A 22,296-nucleotide genomic window follows, 5' to 3' on the forward strand; every position below is an offset into this window, starting at 1 on the left:
GACTTCAGAGCCAGGGAGGGGAGTTCAGCTGTCAGACATATTAAGATGTATCAATATGTATTAATATTTGCATCAGTTGCATGCATTTTTGAAATGTACACATTTTCATGCATCAGTTGTAAACATTTTTGAAATGTACACATTTTTAGGCACATTTTTGTTGTTGCTCTAAGCTAACCACTCGGTTGGAAAGATTGCACTTGGGACCACATTCACTTCTGTGATGAATTGGGATGGGTGGGTGGGGGGAGAAACCTGGTCAAAGATGAACTGATGAATTTCCCACTAAACCCTACTCAGAAGGGTCTTTTTAACAGCAGAATGCAAGGGATGAATGAATAATGCAATATTTATAATATGTTAGAACTTTAATAATTTCTTCTAGCAATTGTGATGTAAACTGTGATGAAAGTGATCTTTATAATACTTGTAAATGGATAAACTGGAGTCCTGATTAATGATGCTGGAAATTTATGCCAGCACCATTAAGATTTATTATAAATATATGAACAATGTGCCTGAAGTTGATCCTTCGTAGAGTTGATGTGATGGTAATTTGCAAGCGCATGCCCTTTTGCTTTTCATATCCACCCATATGGTTTAAAATCTATCCTCCCATACTTGAAATTATGCAATGTAGATTAATGAACCATTAAAACAGTCAGATTTTCCTTTCATTAGCCTATCAGGGCAGTTATAGTACAGTAAAATGGAAGGAGTCCCCCTCAAAAAATGGGTAAAGTTATATGTCTCAAATTCTTATGTTATTCTAGCAGCATGGTGTATTCTGTTTCATTTCCAGATTTCAAGGGGGAAATGACAGAGTAAGTTGTCCTCTTGTGTCTCTGTCTGCCTTTATTTTCTTGGTTTGCACTATCAAAATGAACCACCATGACTTATTTAAACAACATGTATGTGCAGGTTGAGATTTCCATAATCACCGCCCAGGCACTGCTTGTCATGTTATCTGATCCTGGGAGGGGGGTGCATGGCTTTTTGGAGAGGGAAACACCTCTCCAATTATTCTATACTAGCCCGTGGGTTATTGGATGTTTTTGAAAAGATGAGAATTAACATTTTCAAATTAATAAAGAAGATCCCAATTACTTCTTTATATGATATATTCTTTATAAAGACAGGAGCTTTACAAACTAGTCATTTCATATTTGTTTCCATGTATGGATAATTTTACCATGTTGTTCCTGTCCAAGAATAGCATCCCATTCACTCTGCATGGGATGCACAGGATGAATCATATGTGTAAGAAATTAAGATTATCTGTCAGTCTATTTATCTCACGTTTAAATCTGACTTTGAAAGTCTAATGAAAATACTCATAGAGAAGGAATCTAAGGGTTGCATCCAATAGCACCTCCTGCTGATTGAACAGCATCCATCAGTGAAATGTATTCCCCCTCTTCCCTGCCTCCCCAGATCTCCTTTGGAGGCAGGGTGAACCAAAAGCCATTTTGCTGCCTGAGGCAAAGACATGATGATTCCCCCTCTCCATTCCACATCCAGAAGCTGACTGGGCTGGCAGTTTATGGGATGGCATCTTCTGCCCCATCTGAGGCAGCAGGCTAGTTTCTGTGACTTCCCCCAAATCACTAAGAATTGACCTATGGATTTTCAGTATCCAGTACAGCATCCCAGCCACTGCACTACTCTGTTCTCTTTGAGTTCCGAAAGTGTTGTTTTGTGATTCGACTAAAACTGTGCCAGACAAACACATTTATAATCCCAAAGACAGATTGGTTGTATAAAAAAGCTGTCACATGTCATGACTTCAACTGTCCTATGTCATTTATGTAACATATCTATGCATGGAAGCAAAGTATAATGTTACCACCTCTAAGGACTTTGTTCAAATGCCACATTTTAGAATAATTCACTCCATCTTGATATTACCTAAATTTTCACAAGAGCCAATTACAGATTTGGTGCCTTTTCCCAGGGGGCAAAAAATGCTGTTGTTCCTGAGTTGTTGCTTTTTCGTAAACTAATGTTTTGTGGTAACTAAAAAGTAATTTGTGAACAAGATCCATGAACTTTGTCAGGAATTGTGTTCTTTGTATCACCTGATATTAGAACCAGATCCATAACATAGTTTGCCTTTATTTTTCCTGCCATATGACACTACAAAAAACTGCCAATTTTGTTTTTTTATGTAGTAATGGGAAACAGTTTTTGAGCAATTTGTTCATCTTAAATGGTTAGGTATTAAAAGAGAAATGGTTGAAACATATACCCAAATACATAACTGGGGATCTCAGTGCTGTTAAGATGGTAGCAAGCATAGTTTTTTCCCCCCTAGGAATGTTACTGAACTTCAGTGAGTATCAGATTTGAACTCTCGGTTAGCTGCATTGAGTTTAATTGATTATGAATTAATTAACACCCCAATGAAGATGACTTTTTCATGAGATAATTAATCTTAGTGAAAAATGATAAGTAGAGCACCATAAGCCCAGGCAGATTTTCTAGATGTGCTTTTTTTGTTTAGTCTTGGTTGACAGCCTTTTTTCTTGTTAGATGAATTAGTTGTCTAGAAATGTGTCTCTCTCATATTTATTTTGGCTTGGCAACATATCATGGTTATGGCAGTAATATTTCACAGCCAAAAGTGTTAATACTATCCATAAATTCTGCCCAGTGATAAGCAATAGTTGCAATCAATCATGACAAGTAATTGATGTTGATTGAAGGAAATAAATGTGATACTTTAGGAAGTTACGACCTTGTCATTTAACATCATTGTAGCTGTTTGGAATTAACTCTTTTTGGAACTGGTGTAAATTAGAAAGCACAATATGACTTCAGTAGGGATCAACATAACAATGAAGAATCTACTACTTTGCACATCTGAGTACACATGATGACAATGCATGTATGGACAATTTGTGAATGAGATCCATGTAGGCATTTGGAGCTCCTATGCACACAATGGGCTTCCAGGTCAAAGCTTACAGTATCATGTAAATACAAGTGTTCATGTTTTGAACATTGGCTGCCATTGTGATCTGTGCCTCTTTTATCAAAGAAAAATATATTAGCTATGAGTAACAGGAAGTATACAGAATGCACATTAATTCTTCTGGTTATCAATATTAGGACTTAGCAGGAACTTGGAACTTTGTAACTACTATTCTCCAGGAATATGTGTTCAGCAAATCAGAACCTGCTATTAAGTATTTATGTCAGTGGAAACCAATCGTCATCTGGAGGTGTTTAATTTCACCAAAGTATGGGTGGGATGAGGCTTGCACTCTAGAAAGCTGTTTCTCATTGAACATATACTTGCAGACCCATAGGACTATTGCACCAATGCAGTCTGACCATTCCAAGGGTTGTATCTTATCATGATAATGTGCTTCAACATAAAAATGAATGTTAACTTTAATACTGTTATTGATGGCCCTAATAATTTATTTAGTAGATACAATGTGAAGTGGGTTGAAGATTTTCTTCCTATCATCCATCAGTTCTACATTGCCATAGGCAACTGACATGCTGCTACTAATTTCAGTTTATTAACCGCAGCCAATGTTTTAGTAACAGGAAAGCTACAGATCTCCTTTAGACAGAATAAAGAAAAGAATAAGTCATTTTTATTGCTGCTTGAAAATTCTCTGAGTAAATTAAGTACTGATTCTATTTTCTTTATACGGCAATCCTAGTGGTGTCACATATATATAAGTTAAAGCTGAATAAGTTAAGAATATTGCTTTGTTGTATGAATGGAATGGGCCAATAGATTCTTGGAGGAGGTGTTTTATCCTTGGTGTAAGAATGTGGCTTTCTAAGCCATTACCAAAGGCTTTCCTTATCTGTCTCTTCATTCTAGGGCTCAAAACACATCCTGAAAACATTATTTAACATGTTGATCTGAGTTTCACTTCTTTATATCAGAACAAAAATGAAGCAACATCATATCCCATCAGAACTAATCTATGTACGTTTCATGTAAAATACTTACATATATATCTAGAGAAGTTTATTATTGGAGTTGGAAACATAGGGAGCTGATAATGCTTCCTTTATATATGTTTATATTTTATTCTTTGTTCCATATAATTACTTGAATAATTTCTGATCAGAAGCAAAATTTGCAGTCAGGTCTAGTCAGGATTCATTTGTACCATGGCAGCTTCTGTAGAATACCATTGATGAAAACATTTGTTGACAACGTTTGTTTTGGACCTTGAAATACTATTTTAGAATCATCTGGGTTCAGGATGTTGCGCTATGAAACTATATGTTGATTAGTTCAGAATTCTAATGAGATGTTTTGGATTTACCAAAAGTGGCAGTGACCAAATATGCACATCTATCTCTGATCCATCTACCCAAGCACTTTCCTAATGGTTCATCCTTTTATACTGGATTATTCCATATTTGCAGCTATTCCAACTGTATGCCTTTCTCTTTTGCCCAAAATAGTGAAAAGAAAAAAAGGAAAGAACCATGCATTAACATAACAAATGCTTCTCCAACTCATCGTCATTGTGCTTCTGATAGATATAATCCGTGAGGATTTTATTCTCATATAAGATCAGTTTCTATGTCATGACAAGGCACTATGGGTAAATTAGCCCTTGGGACACCACAATGTATGCTGGCCACCATTTTGAATATGCAAACCCTAGCTGGTGGTTGACAAGGCTTGGCTTGCTGAGCAAGCTCAGGTGGCAGGGGTTGTGCAAGGATTCTTGTGCATAGTCCTACAAAAGATTGTGGGTTATGTGAGTATTGTTTAACCTGACACAATCTCTGCTTCCTATATTTTCATGACACAGTAAGCCAACGCAACCGCTGGCCAGAGCTTACATATTCAAAATGGCAGCTGGCATGCACCACAATGGTCCCAGGGGTTAATTGGTGGCTTATCTTGACATGCAAACTTAATCGTACACTAACTTGCCTTAGGCTAGGCAGTCAGTATGTAGCAAAAAAATCCTAAACACATTAGCTATGATCCCTCCCTCCTGTATGCATAACTCAACAGAGCCCCTTCATTCCTCCTACTTTATTAACTCAGAAATCATCCCTCTCCGCATTCCCCAAGGAAGATCTCAGGTAATTTCTCTGTCAGTGAGAGATCTTGAAAAACGTCTGCCACCCCCAATATCTACTATGGTCCCTCAAAGCCTTTCCTGCTAATCCCCCACCTCCATACATGTCAAGTCACAATAGTGCATGAGGAGAGTTATCAGAAGGTGTTTTTTTTTGTCTTTATATTCTTGTCTCCAGTGCTCTTCAGATGAGATTTTAAGGGGGTGTTGAGGGCTGCAGGGAGAATCACCTAAAATCACCCCACTTCCCATTCTGCTGAAGGATGTTTTCCATTAGCAGAACAACTCTTAGTTGGATACCACTCATAACTGCTATCTTAAAGGCTGAAGCAAAATGATAGGATATCTTTGTAGGAAAATTTTCCAGATTATCACTGGTACTTTCAGCAAAACACTCATAAATATTTAAAAGTGTCTACACTAAACATAAAAAAGGAAGAGAAAATTAAGTGGAATATAAAGTACATAAATGTATGGGAAATTAAAAGATGTATCCAAGCATTCAAAAGAGCTTAGTACTTGACAATTTAATACTCAAATGTATTTTACAAGAAATATACTTTTGCTAAATATTGGTTATAAAGAAATTAATAACAGCCTTGTAAATACTAAACAAACAGTTAAACCTATGTTCTTATAAATACACCTCTTCTTTCTACATTCACAGCTAGAAAGGCCACCTTATTAAAATGAGCATGTATTTTTCATCTGATTTCAAGTATAATTTTTGTATATAATATTACATTTAAAAAACAACAACACAAGGACATAAAAGAATGAATATTATAACCTAGACAATTTCAAATTAATAGTTACCTATGGTAATAGCTACCTTCTAAAAATTCCTGCAGCAATATAGGAACAGCTTTACTGTGATGGTCTTCCACATGTTTGGAGACTACATTTGGAAGATGCAGCCATGTGGCTGGGAATGATTGCACTTGTCTTTCTCAAGGTCCTTCATTCTCTTACCAAAAGGATACCAATTCATATTGAAAACACCTACAGGATCACCCCTGTCCACATGGTTGCCTCGTTCAGACAAAGTGCCTTCCCTTCCACATGGAAACAGACCATGGAATAAAAGCTCCCAAATAGATGAGGGTACCAGAAAAGGCATCTACTTCAGATTTGCTGATGAAATCCAATACAGCAGCTTCACATTTTAACCATAATTCAAAACGTTTGTTTGTTGGAGCATGGCAACTTTAAGGTGGGCTACAGCATGTTCTTAAAACAGCAATTCAGTTGCAAATTTCAAACTTTAATTTGTTTTCAAACTTTTCCGGTGTGAAATCCTACATGATGTGAGCAGGTCTGCTCAGGCAGCAAGACTTTTTCTTTCTCTCCTAAGAACATAAGAAGAGCCATGCTGGATCAGACCAAGGGCATAGCTAGACAGAGCGATATCCCGGGGATTGCACATGACGCACAGGGCATCCTGGGAGGGATGTTCCCTCCCTTGGCCCAGTATATCTCCCTACACTTCTGTTGCATTTTTTCCGCAGTTTCGGGATGATCCCGAGACCACAGAACATGTGGCTGGGCATTGCGAGGAACCGCGAGGAACTGGTTGCTGGGCATGGGGCACAGAGCTCCTCAGGACTTCTGTGCCCATCGGGGGTGGGGTGGGGTGAGTGGGGAAATTTATTTTTGTTAAAAAAACACTCACGTTTTGCAAACGAGTGCTTGTGCGCTTCGTCTCCTTTAAAAAAAATGGCACAGCGTCCTCTTCCTCCTAGGATGTCGCGCACCACATGTAGACAGAGGGGGAGATCTCACGCTAACCATATTGCGAGATCCTCCCTCCTCCATTGCTCTAGACCTGGTAGGTCTAGCCATGGCCGAAGGGTCTATCTAGTCCAGCATTCTGTTCACACAATGGCCAGCCAGCTCTCAACAAGCAGGACATAAGTGCAACACCAACCTCCCACCCATGTTCCCCAGCAGCTGGTGCAGATAGGCTTACTGCCTCTTATATTTCTCTTCCTGCACCCCCTAAAAATCCACTCTGGAGTATACCCCAACTTTCAGATTTTGAGGGTGTGCAATGGGCTGCAGCTGGCGGGGAATTGCTTCTTGCCTATTTAGCAGATGGAAGCAGTTCTATCAGTGGAAAAAATTAATTGATTCCTAACACTGGGAATGATTAGATAACTGGAGAAGTAATGATGTATCAACACCCTAAAAACCACTTGCTTTTCCAGAGTTCTGATGGAATAGTTTCCTTATAAATTTGTAGTTATAGTTCTCTGCACGAGTTTAAATTTAAATTAACCTTCAAACTCATGTCTAGTATGCGATCAGCATTATAAATAGGTGTCTTTTGTGTGTGTGGGGGGGGGGTAGGGGTTAAATAAAAGGCTATAATGGGTTCCATACAGATATAAATATGTTTAGATTAAATCATTGTTCTGGGTCAAGAGTCGAAGAACCTGGTTTCCACAGGCAATTATTTATCTTTACTGCAGTTTTAGAGGCATGATTCATAGTGGTCATAGAATTAAACACTGGTACAGCAAGACAAAAATATGGATGCTAGGATTTCTAGGGTGTGCGCTTGTTTATTTGAACAGCACAAGGAAGGAATGATCTAGTACTTGGTCTTTAACACAGAAACCATGTGGTCTCCGGTGCCACATTTATGCCTGACTGGATTCATACATGCATATTCCTCACTTGATTTCTCAAAATTTGGCAAGTGAACACTTGATGACTCACGCTAAATGAACTGCTTCTGCTTAAAAACATTTTGTTACTTTCTTACCTGTGGTATTTGTTCTATGGTACTTATTAAAATGTGCAAGTCACCACTTTTATCCCAATGTGGTCCCTAATGTGAAAAAATGTTATGAACCCTTGCTTTAGGCAATGTGATAAACAACATAACAAATAATAGCTGTCTTCTAACCCCAGATGTCTGCATAAATCCATGATGATGTTCATGTCTGGTTTGTTTTTTGTTTTTCATTTTTGTTTTTCAGGTTTTTCATTATTCTTATACAGCGTCATATGTGATTTATAACATACATACGAGGTAAGCTAACCTTATACATTGATGCAGTTCTTTGCCACATAATGGTGCAAATGTGTTCAAGTAAAATATTTACCTTTTTTCAAGGGAAGTTTTGGAGTTAAACCCTCCGGAAGTAGTGGACTCAGTTTTACAGTATGCAGCGTGGGGTATACAAGGCCAACAACTGGTAAGAACAGCAATTTCCAAGTTCATTTTCTGTGCTGGTCTGTTGTAATGAGTCTGCTAAGTGGGTGATAATATCTAAAGGCAGGATGTTTATTTCTATAGTTTTCTAAGCATTTGTTCATTTGGGTTGTTCCTCCCCTCTCCCAATAAATTCTATTCCCCTCCCCCCACATTTCCTTTACAATTCCAATAAGTGCTTAAGGAGCACACTCCTGAGCAAACTTAGCATTCATGGGATTAGAGAAGAGATCCTCTTATGGATCAATAACTGGCTAAAGAACAGAAAGCAGAGAGTCAAAATAAATGGTAAATTCTTTCAGTGGAGGGATGTGAACAGTGGTGTCCCACAGGGATTTGTATTGTGACCAATGCTTTTCCAGTTGTTTATAAATGATCAGTGAACAGGAGTGAACAGTGAAGTGGTCAAGTTTGATAATGACATCAAATTATTTAGGATGGTTAAAACAAATAGGCAATTTTGAGGAGTTCCAAAATGACCTGTCCAAGCTGGGAGAAAGGACATTTAAATGGCAAATGTGGTTGAATGTAAACAAGTGTAAAGTAATGCACATTGGGTCAAAAATTTCCAACTTCAAGTTTAACCTGATTGAATCTGAGTTAGCAGTAAGTAACCAACCAAAAAAGACATCTTAGGGATGTGGTAGACAGCTTGCTGAAAATGTCAACCCTGTATGCAGCTGCCTTTAAAAAAGGGTGAACTCCATAGTAGGCATAATTAGGAAAGGAACTGAGAATAAAACTGCCATTATCATACTTCCCTTATATAAATCTATGGTGTGACCATACATAGAATACTGTGTATACCACAATGAAAAAAAAAGATATTGTAGAGTTGGTGAAAGAGCAGAAAAGGGCAACTAAATGATTAAGGGGCTGGAGTATCTCCCCTATGAGGGAAGGTTACAATAGCTGGGATTGATTAACTTGGGGAAAAAGGAGGCTGAGGAGAGACATTATAGAGATGTACAAAATTCTGTATTGTGTGGAGAATGTGGATAGTGAGTCATTTTTCTCCCTCTCTCAAAAAACTAGAACCCAGAGTCATCCCATGAAGCAGATTGGTGGGGGATTCAGGACTGATACAAGGAAGTACTTGTTGGAAAACAAAAGGAAAGTGTTTTCTCAGCCAGTGTTAGTCCAAATAGGAAAGAAGTATAGCCAGCATTGCCTACACTGTCACAAACTGGTAGAGGCAGATTGATGATAAATAACTGAGAACTGTTTAAGACTGGGGTCTCCAACATGGTACCCATAGGCACCAATCTAACCTCTTTTGGTGCCCACCAACTTCTTTCCCCTCCTTATATTTATTTTATTTCTTAAGGTTTTTTTAAAAATAATAACAACAACAATAACAATAATAATAATTCAAAAATCCCTGAGAGGATACTGCAAAGTGGAGGGCTGCCTTCCAGCACCATTTTATTTGGCTTCAAACCGTGGCTTTGTATATGGGAGCCATTTTATGAATGGGCAAGCCTGCCAATGGCAGCCATTTTGTAAAAACACACACAGCACTCATTCAAAATTCCAGATGTGCCCGAAAAGGTTAGGGATCCTGGTTTAAGGAGACTGTGTCAGCCCTTAAAATAGTCAGCTGATTCCTCCCTTGCATTGAGCATCACACATGAATCAATTGTGCTCAGCTTCACATCTCCCTGTCCATCATCTTCCCCCAACACCATGTGCAAAGCTGTCTCCCACCAACCCACCATGATGCAGGAGGAAAAAGGAAGGGAATGGGATTTTTATGGATTAACAATTTCTGAGTGTAGCAAGGGACAAGTAATCTAGATAGTGTTAATTATCTCAGTAGACTTCAGTTCATACTCAGTAGCAGAAGTCTGCAAAAACTTTAATAGAAAAATAAGTGACAGGGAATCTGTGTAAAAATTAATTTGATTGGAAAGATGAATATATTTTAAATTCATGGACAAATTATGGGAAAGCTCAACTATGTTGCCTTGCTTGCTAATGATTGCACATTGTATTAGTTTACTGGGGATATGAAGCACTCTGAACACTTTAAAAGTGCTATATAAATGTTCAGCATTGTTAGATTATTATTTTCATTAAATGTGGCATAGATATTTATGCACACTTTTGTCTCAGACCAAAGTTCCATTTATGGACATTCATTTCAATTCTAGGAGTTGATACGTTTCTTTAAATTACTGCTTTGATATGAATAGGGTTTCAATTGAAGGTGGTGGTGCTCTGATGTCCATAAGAAATATACTGATGGTGGAAATTGAATCTTATTCTCCATATTTTTTAAAACAATGGCTGGGACTAAGGAAAGATTATCGTAAAGCTTTGAAGTAACACAGTCAATGGTATGATCAGCAAAAATGAGTATGACTTATTCAAAAATAAGTATGACTCATTTTTGCTTCCGGTGGTGACAAAGCATACATGCAGCTTTCACAGAAATGAAAAATCTGCTGAGAGTCTATAGAATCAAGCATTTGGTAAAGATATACTGTGTTGTGAATCAAGTTGGCATGAATGGGAAAATGCCTCTGGTTAGGATGCATCACATTAAACAAATAGGGGCAGGAAGCAATGTTGAAGTGCGAAGTAATTGCATCCAACTGAAACATGACTGGTAATTTATAAATAATTAACTATGCTAATGTATCAATGTATAACGACAAAATTAAATATAAGAAATATGAGGATTATACATAGCGCAGCGTACTGGAACTGTAACATGTGCGCTCTTGACATAAAAGCAGGTAAAAGCGCAGAAGACATAACTCTTTCGATGTTTATAATGCAGGAAGTTTGCAAGAAGATTCCTAGAGGGCTTATTTCTTTGTGGAAGATTAGTATACTGGAACATAACCAAGAGCATTCTTACTGAGTGATTTTTGCTTCATCAACTTGCAAATCCCACAAATATTTGGATAAGTTGGCATATATCAATATAAGAACACTAGAAAAAAGTATGCTATGGCTATAGATTTTGCATAGATGTAGGGCATGGAACCATAAATGTAAATAGTTGTGTACGGCTAAACCTACTTGCAATGCTAATGTGTCATAGTTTGTGAGGTGTATGCCCCATTGTAAACATTTATTTGGATGAATATTGATAAGTGATAAATTACCATAGTTTACATGTTTGAGTACTTGGTAAACTAGTTGTCTCTATTATAGTTGTGGTAAGAAAAATTTTACTACCCCCATGCTTCCCTTGATTTCTAGCCAAGTACAGAAGTGTGTTGCAGAATAGATTTTCTTAACCACTTGGCAGGACAATACAGAGACAACCAGCTTCTGTATGCACATGGTGGTAACTGGGAAGTGGCCGCTTGTCAAGTGGCAATCAGTATTATTTACCCCTTTGTTTGTGTTGCAAGCTCTATGATCAATCCATTAATCAAGAGAATTTTCATGTAGTTGTCAGTGTGATATGAATACCACCAGATACCATTAAATAGTATCTATATATGTCTCTTCTAGTGACACTAATCTCTCAATGGCTCCTAAACCACAATAAAGCAAGTTCTCAAGGAAATTATTTGGGCACTACAGGGGAAACAGAAGCAGGAACAAGTATTCGTCAAGAGCCTTCTAGAGAGTGTCCCAGAAAGGGGATTCTCTCCAACCTTCTATACTTTCCTTCCCCTTAAATTGAAGAAAGCAAATTCCAGAAAGATGTCTTTCTTCTTCCACTGTACATGCTAACTTCCTCAAAGAGCATTCAAAGTCCCTTAATGTTTAGACTTTTGGTAGGTGTTGAATATTTATTTCTTAACCTCTGATTTTGCAGACAAAATAACTTCTGCCTATCCAGTTGGCTCTTATTCATATCTAGGACCTTGGCAAGTGTCTCAACAGGCTGTCTGCACAGAACTTGGCAGTTTGATATGATATAGACAGATGCAATATGTTCTATCTTTCTATAGGATAGACAAGGAGAGGATGGGTGGGTATGGGACCTCAGCTCGCAAGAGGGATGACATATTATGTATTTTTCTGGTATTATATTTAAATCATTGTGCCTGTGATATATTAAGTGGTTCTGAAGGGAACTCGAGATATTCCTGCGAAGTGAATTAACACAAATAATGAATGATTAATGTAACTACACTTGCCTTTGCATTCTAAATGTGTGGTTTGAACAGAGAAGCAGAGGGAAGTGCTTCACTGTTGAGAATACTGTGTTCGGAAAGGAGAATAAGCTTTCTTTTAACATGATATCATCAGTAAAATGCAAAATGATCAGGAGATACAGTCGAAGATGTTCCAAGTAATTAGTACTCCCCAAGTCGAGATGAGTTTGTAGCTGGTACAAATAAGGACTTTTCAGCTTTGCTCCTCTTTCTGATTCCTATAGTGAAATATTGTAGAAAATGTGTTTCATCTAGCATAGTAGGACAGAGTTTATATAACCCAAGTCCATAGCCTGGTTCACATATAAGGATAATTCTAAAAAATTCTGGCTTTTCATGGATGAGGCAGCATGTTGGAGCATGTTGTTTGCTTCTACTGCAAGCTGGAGCTACTAAACAAATCATGGACTTTCCATCCATGGTTTGCTTACTGTAATGTGTGAACCAGGAGTTCTGGCTTGTCATTCTCTGCAGTCTTAAGCCATGATTTATCATTATGTGCTATGTGCAGTATTCAGAGAAGTGTGAGCATAAGGCTGTTTCCACAAGAGGACTTTCATGCCCATCCTCCTGAATGCAATCCCCTTCATACCACAAAAAAACTGCTACTGTGGATTAGGGGACCCCAGAAGGGTCTTGGGGAGTCTGTAGGGGCAGATGAGAATAGCCAGAATTGGGTGGACCCACCTTGCATTTGCACTAGTGCAGGCTCCCATTCCTGCAGTGTCCTGCACTCAGTGTAATGCGATTCTTCCTAACGCTTCAGTCTCAGTTGAAGTGTCATTCTAGAAGTTCTTAGCCCTCAGGAGCAGTCGGTGGTTTTTCTCACAACCAAGTTCTCCATTATTCTGAGATGTCATTGTGTATATATGAATTGCTGTGAGATGTACATCAACGAATGCCCTATCCTGTGTTCGTGGGTGGGGGGAAATGAGGAGATGTGTGAGTGAGCCCTAGCATTTGTGGGGCTCAGTGACACCAGCCAGAGGAGGAGCTTACAGGGTGTCATTAGCCCTCAGAGCCCTCCTAGCAACCTCTTCAGAGTGTGGCTCCCTCCCTCCCTTTATGCAGTGAGGGGACTTAACTGGTCACTCTTTTTAAGGTGTTTTTGGCACAAAGTCTGGCTGGGCTGTGTGTCTTTTTGCCTGCTTCACACTGTAAGTAGGGTGGGAGCATCTTAAGTTGATTTAGTTTAGGGTGACCATATGACCGGATTTGCCTGGATTTGTCCCAGTTTTTGATGGCAAATCCGGGAGGGGGAGGGGAAATCTCTAATGGGAATTAACAAAAATGCTAATAACTCCATCATTTTTTAAGATAAAGACATGAAACTTGGCACAATGGTAGCTCTTAGGAAGGGCTTTAGTCATACCATTCATTTAATCTGTTTAGTCTGTTCATCCATTGATTTTTTAAGGAATTTTTTAAAAATTGAGGTTTTAAAATTATTATTTTTTAAATCATCATTTTTAAAGATAAAGACATGAAACTTTGCATCATGAAAGGAATTAGCTAGAGCTTTAGCCACACCAAATTTGAAACAGATCCGTTCATCCATTGATTTTTTAGGAATTTTTTTTAAAATTGAGGTTTTAAAATTATTATTTTTAAAATCATCATTTTTAAAGTTAAAGAGATGAAACTTTGTACCATGATAGGATTTAGGTAGAGCTTTAGCCACACCAAATTTGAAACAGATCCGTTCATCCATTGATTTTTTAGGAATTTTTAGGAATTTTGTTCTGACTTTATACTGCTATTTTTACCCTATTATTATTATTTATTATTTATTTATATAGCACCATCAATGTACATGGTGCTACCCTGTGCCTGTTTGGTGCATTCTCTTCCCCTCCTTATTGTTTTATTATGATTTTATTAGAATGTAAGCCTATGTGGCAGGGTCTTGCTATTTACTGTTTTACTCTGTACAGCACCATGTACATTGATGGTGCTATATAAATAAATAATAATAAATAATAATAAATTGAGGTTTTAAAACAACAGCAGCTTTCAATGAGTGAAGATACAGTCAGAAAAGATATTTGAGGGAAGGGGAGAATGTAACACACAGAGTATAGCAAAAGCTTCAAAGTACAGCAAAACCTACAAAAGTAGGAGTGAGTGAAGTTAATTTCAGATACATTGAATCTCTCACTTGTTCTTCATTTCAGTGATTTTAACATTAAGATGTTATGTAGAACAGATTTGTCTTAAATGTGTGCTGTAAAATCAGACATGTGACCAAGGCTATGTTCGGGTGGGCACGCCCCCTTGGTACTGGACACGCCCCCTTGAGGGCGACCATGTTGTCCTCCTTTTTGGTTTCCAAAATATGGTCACCCTAATTTAGTGAGTTTTCTTTTGGTTCACTTGGTCACATTCCCCTAGGTAGACTGGTTTGGGCAGGCTATGTTTGTATGCATGGGGATGCTAATCATTCTGAGGCATCGTTGGTTGTGACAGGTGATGTTGGAGGGCCTCCCGCTGAGGGTTTTGCAGCCCCAGTGGGGGGATAAGGATTGCCTATGGGGCCATCTCCCCTCACACACATGCTGTTCTGCAACCTGGGGGCAGGGGATGTCCCCGCTTTCCCCAAATAGGGGAATCCTGAGGGGTGCCAATTCTATTATCAACAACTATAAGGCAAATAATGTTTTGCCCAATTACATTGCCTGGCTAGTGCCAGCATAGAGGAGGATCCCCTTGAGGAAGCAGCCTTATGCTCACACTTCTCTGAATACTGTACATAGCACATAATGATAAACCATGGCTTAAGAGTGCAGAGAATGACAATCCAGGGATCCCCTTTGCAGATCTGACTCAATAAATGTGGCCCAATTTTCAATCCATACAGTTGTGCCGTCTCTTTATTTTCTCACCTCCTACACTTGAAAAGTGCATCCTGGGAAGTGGATAGCGTGTCATGATATCATGCATCATTACTTTATATTTTCCCCTCCGTTTGGCTGTTTTCGTGTGACTACTGAACCCCCTGGAGCCTGCATGAGTGGCTGTGATGGAAGTGACGTAAGTAGGGTCCCCACCTTGCCTGCCACGCATCCCAAGTTGCACTGCCTCCCATCCAACCTTCTATTCCTTTGATTTCCTTTCCAGTACCCCATACAGTGCCATCCATCAGCACTAAGGTCTAAAGTAAACTTTTACTTACCAAACAAATTAACAGCCCAGTCTGTCCAGGATAGAGAGAAATGGCCTCATCTGAATAGCTAGATACAGAAACAACAACAACAACAACAACAATGCCATGAGTGAAAAAGAGATGTTGAACCAGGGGTGGATAATAACTTGCATGGCTGTTCCTTCAGTTCCTACACTGTGTGGTTTTGAAAACAGCAACTGGATGGTTAAGGGATGTCATTCCACAAGCATGAACATTGCAAACACCAACACTGTATTTTAGGACAAGCAGAAATGGCAGAGTTTAGATGATTTCATTATGCAGTCCACTCATGCGCTCATAATCAATTTTGGTTTGAATGACAAAAATACTGAAGTTTGTTAGATAGCTATTAAGCTCAGTATACATATGGGCATGAGAGTAATGAGCTTGGAACCTAATAGATTCTACAACAAACCTCCTAACTTCAGCATCATCCCTATATTTCTGTCAGAAACTGCAGCTGATTCCAGATTACTTCTGTAAAGTGCAGAATTTACTTCTCATATCCTGCAAATTCTCCACATAAACTGTTTACAAAATCTAGTGTCACATTCCTTGCTTGTGTGTGAATATGCACTTAAGAATCACTATTCCAGATAAATCATTTCATTGTTGAAGGATAATTCCTATTAATGATACCATATATAACATCTTTAAAAATATAATTAGCATACAATGTAATACAGTTGTGTTTTGGAAGAGATTGAGTTGCATATTTATATCATCATAATTAGTATTTAACACCCTTGAAAGATTTAGCAAACTCTCTAGGTAAAAATGTTATTTGCAATTTAAAGGGGGGAAATCTGTCAAAGTTCATGAGCCAAGTGGGAGCTTAATTAATGATAATGAAGCCTCCTTATAAATAAATATATTAAAGGTGTTATTTTTATTTGTGCTATTTCAAAGCCTCTTGCTAAGCATCTAGATGAAACAGTTCCTAGTCATGAATAGAACTATCAAAAGGTTTCCTGTATGCTTCTTTTTCATTTTAGTCCTAATGAGACAAATAGTAATAACTCTGACAGCAAGATAAAATGCTTCTTGAATATATTATGAAAACCATGTGTTGATAACTGAGGTGTAATTAGGAATCAACCCCAGGATTTTTTTTAATGGATGTGGGTAAAGAGTTTCCAGCCATGCTGCCTAATTGCATTTTGTGTGCACTTGTGTTTATATGTGACTTATTGGGGCATCCTTGGGATTATTTGAGTTAAAAATACATAGATAAGGAAGGTTCATCTAATGTGAACCCTTAAGGAGTTGGCAACGTTCCTTCCAGATACATCAAAGCCAGTCTAGCATGAATTAATCATTTACTTGCTTAATTATCTGAATTTCAATTTTTATATAAACTTTCACAAGAAAATAACACAGAGTGTGGAGATCTTACAAAGGGTAGCACATTGTTCTAAGAGCATAGATTCTACAATTTCCAGTAACCCTTACTTTAGGAGGATAAATTCTGTATAGCTGTCATTGCACTGAGACAAGCCCATTTAGCTTTCAATACGGACTGTGCTGCATTCTTCAGACTACCAATTTTATTTTTGCACTGATTATAGCACCTTTCCTGTCTTCAACATTGTATCATCAAATCCTGTCCCAATATATTGTGGTTGGAGTGATTATGCAGCTACAATATATTATTATTATATTTGAGTACTTTGCAAATTGTTACTTAATAACATTTGTTCCATATTCTAATAACTATTTGCAAAGTACTCAGAACATTCTGCATGGATTATTCCAACCTCAGTATATTTGACAATTTATGTCCAAAGACATTCAGGAACTGTGGCCCGTTCAGTCATGTTTTCTGGACAGTGCACCTTGTCTTAGATCTTACTCTCAAGAGGCAAGTGAACTTTGGTAAGTGACACATGCATAACATTTGACAACCTTTCAAGTATTTGAAGAGTGCTATCATGTCTCCCCTCAATCTTCTCTTCTCCAGGCTAAACATGCCCAGTTCTTTCAGTCTCACCTCATAGGGCTTTGTTTCCAGACCCCTGATCCTCGTTGCCCTCCTCTGAACTCCTCCAGCTTGTCTGCACCCTTCTTGAATTGTTGTAACCAGAGTGTCAAGCTTATAGGTTAAAGTATCTTTGAATACCCATGCACAAAAGGATTTAATAAATTGTCTACTTCTGATATATTAAAAAAAAAAATCAGGTAAACACTTTTTCATCCCCAAATCTGTAAAACACCTTGTCCACACTGATTATGCTATAATGCTATCTGTTTTCTATGCTGAGTCCCACTGAGAGAATTTGTGAAGTTAAGAAGATTGGAGACATGTTCACTGAGATATAGAAGACAGTTATACACTGCCAAATTCAAGTCCACATCAACTTTCAAGTAGAAAGAGATGAACAGTTAGGTGTGATACTGAATTTTAGGAGGACAAGAATTTTAATTTTAGGAGGTCAAGAATACCCAGTGGAATGGATATTGCAGATACTCTTAGAGTGCAATCCCATGCATGTTTAGGCAGAAAAAGTCCTACAGAGTTGTAGGATTTTGTTCTGCCTAAACATGATTTGGATTGCATCCTTATATTTCATCCATTTTGAAATGTATCCAGGAAAAATTGGGTCATTCTATTTTTGAGAACATAGTGGAATAGTAAAATGAGCAGAGAGCAGAACATTTTGCAAAGCAGCTTCCTACTATTTTGGAGTCTTTTTTTTTTTTATTGTGCCATTCTCTGAATCGGAAATATGAAGGAACAGGAGATGAAAGTTTGAAAGTTCCAAACTACACCTCTCCAATTTACACACATATCAGAACCCTGAAAGACATCTACATGCAGTCCTCTTAAAGTGTCTCTGAGGATGTCATCTTCAACATGAAATATTTTTATAAGTCAGTTTGAAGGGAGTCTCCTGCAATGGAAGCTTAGAAGCTGATTGTGGGAATGCCCTGGGTGCATTGCACTGTGTGAACCAGCTTTGTGAAATATATGAAAATTTAATTCATTTGTGAAGGATAAAAATATAAATACTACTTTATCATGTCAATTTCCAAATCCAATTATTCTCTGCATATATTACATTAACTTTTTTTAGTTTTAATTATTTTAAATATTTGGGCTAAAAGGTAACTCATAAATACATGAATAAATTAAAATTGTATATTTTAATATTTACATTTGCACTTGATTTTAGGATAAGTAGTTTAATTGAAAATGACCTATTTTATAAAAAGAAATTAATGTAGCTTCTGTGAATCAAAGCTGGCTTGGAACATTTCACACTTGAGATGTTTCACATCGCCTCCTTCTCCTCTGCTGCCGCTTAGCAGCCAGAAAGAACGCGGTCTATGGAGAGTTGCGCCAGGTGGCGCCCCCGGGAAGAGGCTGCACCGGGAAGCCCAAGCAAGAATAAAGCCAAAGTGAGAGTAAATCCCAGGAGCCGTAGCCTAGGCCATGCCAAACCATAGGGTCAGTTGCCAATGCCTGGCCTCCGCCGTTCCTGGTCCACATGCTATCCTCTCGCTCCACTGATGCTCCTGCTCCTTCAAAGCTAGAAACAAAAGAGGCCTGGGATGCATGTGGGGCTTACTTTTAAAGGCAAGCACCACCCACGCCTCACTTTGTTCAGGTGTAAAAACAGGTAGGTCGGCCTTCCTTCTTCTTCCTGCCTGCAAAAGCCTGCTACTGCCCTAGCCGTGCCGGCAGGGTGGGAAAGGGACTTCCATCTCTCTTACTGTATATGCATATATTAATGTTGTTAATATAGGATAGAAGGCAAAAGTTAAGTGAAACATACTGTGACAAATATTTGCTGCAGAAGCCTTTGGATATTGTATGACTTCTGCACCGATCTGCATAATAGACTTCCTTGTACTGTACATATTTATCCAAAATTAAGTCATTTGGTCTTCCACATTTTTCTTATGTGTACCTCTGTCATAAGTTTATAATTTTCATAAAGAAGAAAAGGAAACATTAATGTATATTCCTACATTAAGGTTGCATCAGTTTGATTCTAACAAACAAACAGAAGCATTTGAGCTGACATGTTTTGACTTTTTACTAACGTAGGAGCCTGTTATGGGAAAGGTGAGATTTTCCCAGCTAAACTCAGGAAAGAGCAGCTGGTGTTTCAGATAAGAAAGTTGTGGAAAGGAAGAATAACTGTTTATTAGACAATTTTACATGTTTAAATTATAATGCAAATAAGTGAACAGGAAATATTGTAAGAAGTAAATAGAACTAAGAAACACTGTGTTGATACCAAGAATGTATAAACTACAGATTCCTTGGTGACACTTTGTACCCGGAACATGGCACTGGGTATGTTACCTCCTGACCCATAATCAAAGCTAAAAACAAAAATCCTGTATCATAATATCCCTAGTCAATAACAATTCTGTCACTATACATTCCCCAGAAAATTAGGATTCTACATCATGTGGAGAGCCTCCATGGATAGAAGAAGCTCCTTACTTTAGAAGTGTGCTGTGAACATGATGAGGCCAAAGAGCATGGAGGTGCAGGAGGGAGCTAGAATGTTTGTTCTCAAACTCTATTTTCCCATTTTGTTGTAAGTCAATTTTATTTGGTCTGCTTTTTAATAAAAAAAATATCATAATTGCACATTTATGCATAAGTAGGATGAAAAGAATTGTGAGTTAAAAAAAATCTAGGAGAAAGCAAAATCAGACAGTTCCATCTATTTCTAATAACTGCATTTGATAGAGTTAAGGGTAATGGAGTGCATTTGCCCACATTAATTCTTTATTATCTTTGCCTCTTTCATTTATGTTTGATTCCACTGTCTAATTTTAGTCAGGGACATGAATTATTGTTAATATGACCTTGTGAGGTTCCCTTTATATTAATAATTAACAATTATTGTACAATTAATTGGATGGCTTATTTCAGTTATAGGTTAGCCTCATTTTTTAATCAGCGTACAATAATGTTCACTAAGCAAATAGAACAACACATAATTTTCTTTAAGATTTCTGAAGTGTGCTGAATCTGTTTTAAATAAAACAACTCACTTCCAGGTATAGTATGTGCATAGTACTGCAGTCTTAGGCCTTAGCTAGACCTATCTTATATTCCAGGACGGAGGAGGGAAGATCTCGTGTTGTGTTTAAAAAAAACACTTACTTTCAGCACACGAGCATTAGTGCGCTGCTTCTCCTTTAATTTTTTTTTAAAAATGGCATGTAAACGGAGGAGGGATATTGTGCAAGATCCCTCCTCCGTTTACACGCCATTTTAAAAAAAAAATTAAATGAGAAGCAGTGCACGAATGTTCGTGTGCTAAAGGTGTTTTTTTTAAATTTAATTTAGTTTCCCGACACACAGAACTTTGGGTTTAAACAGGGCCACATTTATTTAAAGATCTGCACAGGGGAACCTAAAGGGGCATCCAGTCTGACCTGGTTCAGACCTTTCTGAGGAGGGCGAGCCATTCATGGCCCGTGGGTTGGTGCTGTAGATTTCATCCTCCCACTAGGCCACCCCTTTTGGGGTAGGGAGACCTTCTGGTGTCACCCCCAACGCATGCCTCAAGGCCATGAGTGGGTGAGAAAGGTTGGGCCCAGAGGTAATCCTTATCTCCCAGCCAGGCCGTGAGGGTCAAAACTGGAAGCCCTCAGGAATTACCAATCACCACAACAGTGCCTGTGAATGCTTACCATTAGAAAATCCCTCTGGATGCCCATTCCTTCCTGCCTATCATCAAATGTGACCAAATTAACAAGCAACGCTAAATTAACCTATTTATATTCCTAGGCTGTCTTACAGTGTGGAGTAGGCAAAAAAAAAAAAAATAACCCATGAACAATTTAGAACATGAGCAAAAAAAATCCTACTTGGCCCCGAATGGTGACCAGAGAACTCACACTGTCTACAGGGAGGGAGGGAGCTGCGTGAACAAAGAGGAAACTGGGAGGGGTAAGAGGCTATTTATAGGCCAACATGCATACCCCTCCCAGCCCAGTGGCACCACCAGCTCCTAGCCAATCGGGGCAAGGCACGTCTCCTTTCTTTCTCCACTTGCAAATACTTCCTCATGCCCAGGCCTTGCTGGGCGTGGCAGAATGGCTCTTCTGCATTCTATGTTTGAAATTTCTAACCCTGTGAATATATTCCAGTCAAGTGGGCTATCTACAGAAGAGTTTGTGTACAGAAGAGTTTGACCTCTTACAGGAGAAGGGCCTTTTGATAGCCAGTCTATGCCTTTCCCTCACATGTCCACTGAGGTAGCTTTTCATCAAGTGTAAAGTGATGTATGTTGGGGCAAAAAATCTCAACTTCACATATTTGCCGATGGGATCTGAGCTAGTGGTGATGGACCAAGAAAGAGATTAGGGTTGTGGTGGAGAGCTTGATAAAAATGTTGACCCAGTGTGTGGCCATTGCTGTGAAAAAAAAGGTAAATTCCATGTTAGCTAGAATTAGAAAAGGAACTGAAAATAAAACTGCCAATATCAAGACTGCACTTACACAAATCTATGGAGTGATCACACTTTGAATACTATGTACAGTTCTGGTCATTGCACCCAAAAAGTATATTGTAGAGTTGGAAAAGGTGCAGAAAAGGGTGATTAAAATTAGGGTGACCATATGACCAGACTTGTCCAGGTTTTTGATGGCAAATCCGGGTGGGGGAGGGGAAATCCGGATTTTTTCCAAAGAGTAGCTCTAATGGGAATTAACAAAAATGCTTA

At 38.3% G+C, this 22,296-nt stretch overlaps 1 protein-coding gene across 5 annotated transcripts in view; it reads left to right on the forward strand.

Annotated features, from left to right (window-relative positions):
* DPP10 (dipeptidyl peptidase like 10) overlaps positions 1 to 22,296 on the forward strand; it is a 657,697-nt gene that overhangs the window by 573,126 nt on the left and 62,275 nt on the right. For all 5 annotated transcript variants that reach the window (XM_063116617.1, XM_063116616.1, XM_063116619.1 and 2 more), the window contains exons 6-7: positions 8,057 to 8,109; positions 8,194 to 8,275. In XM_063116617.1, coding sequence (XP_062972687.1) covers positions 8,057 to 8,109; positions 8,194 to 8,275 — 135 coding nt within the window. The remainder of the gene's footprint in view (positions 1 to 8,056; positions 8,110 to 8,193; positions 8,276 to 22,296) is intronic.

Source organism: Elgaria multicarinata, chromosome 2 (genome assembly GCF_023053635.1).
Source record: "Elgaria multicarinata webbii isolate HBS135686 ecotype San Diego chromosome 2, rElgMul1.1.pri, whole genome shotgun sequence".
Lineage (NCBI taxonomy): Eukaryota > Metazoa > Chordata > Lepidosauria > Squamata > Anguidae > Elgaria > Elgaria multicarinata.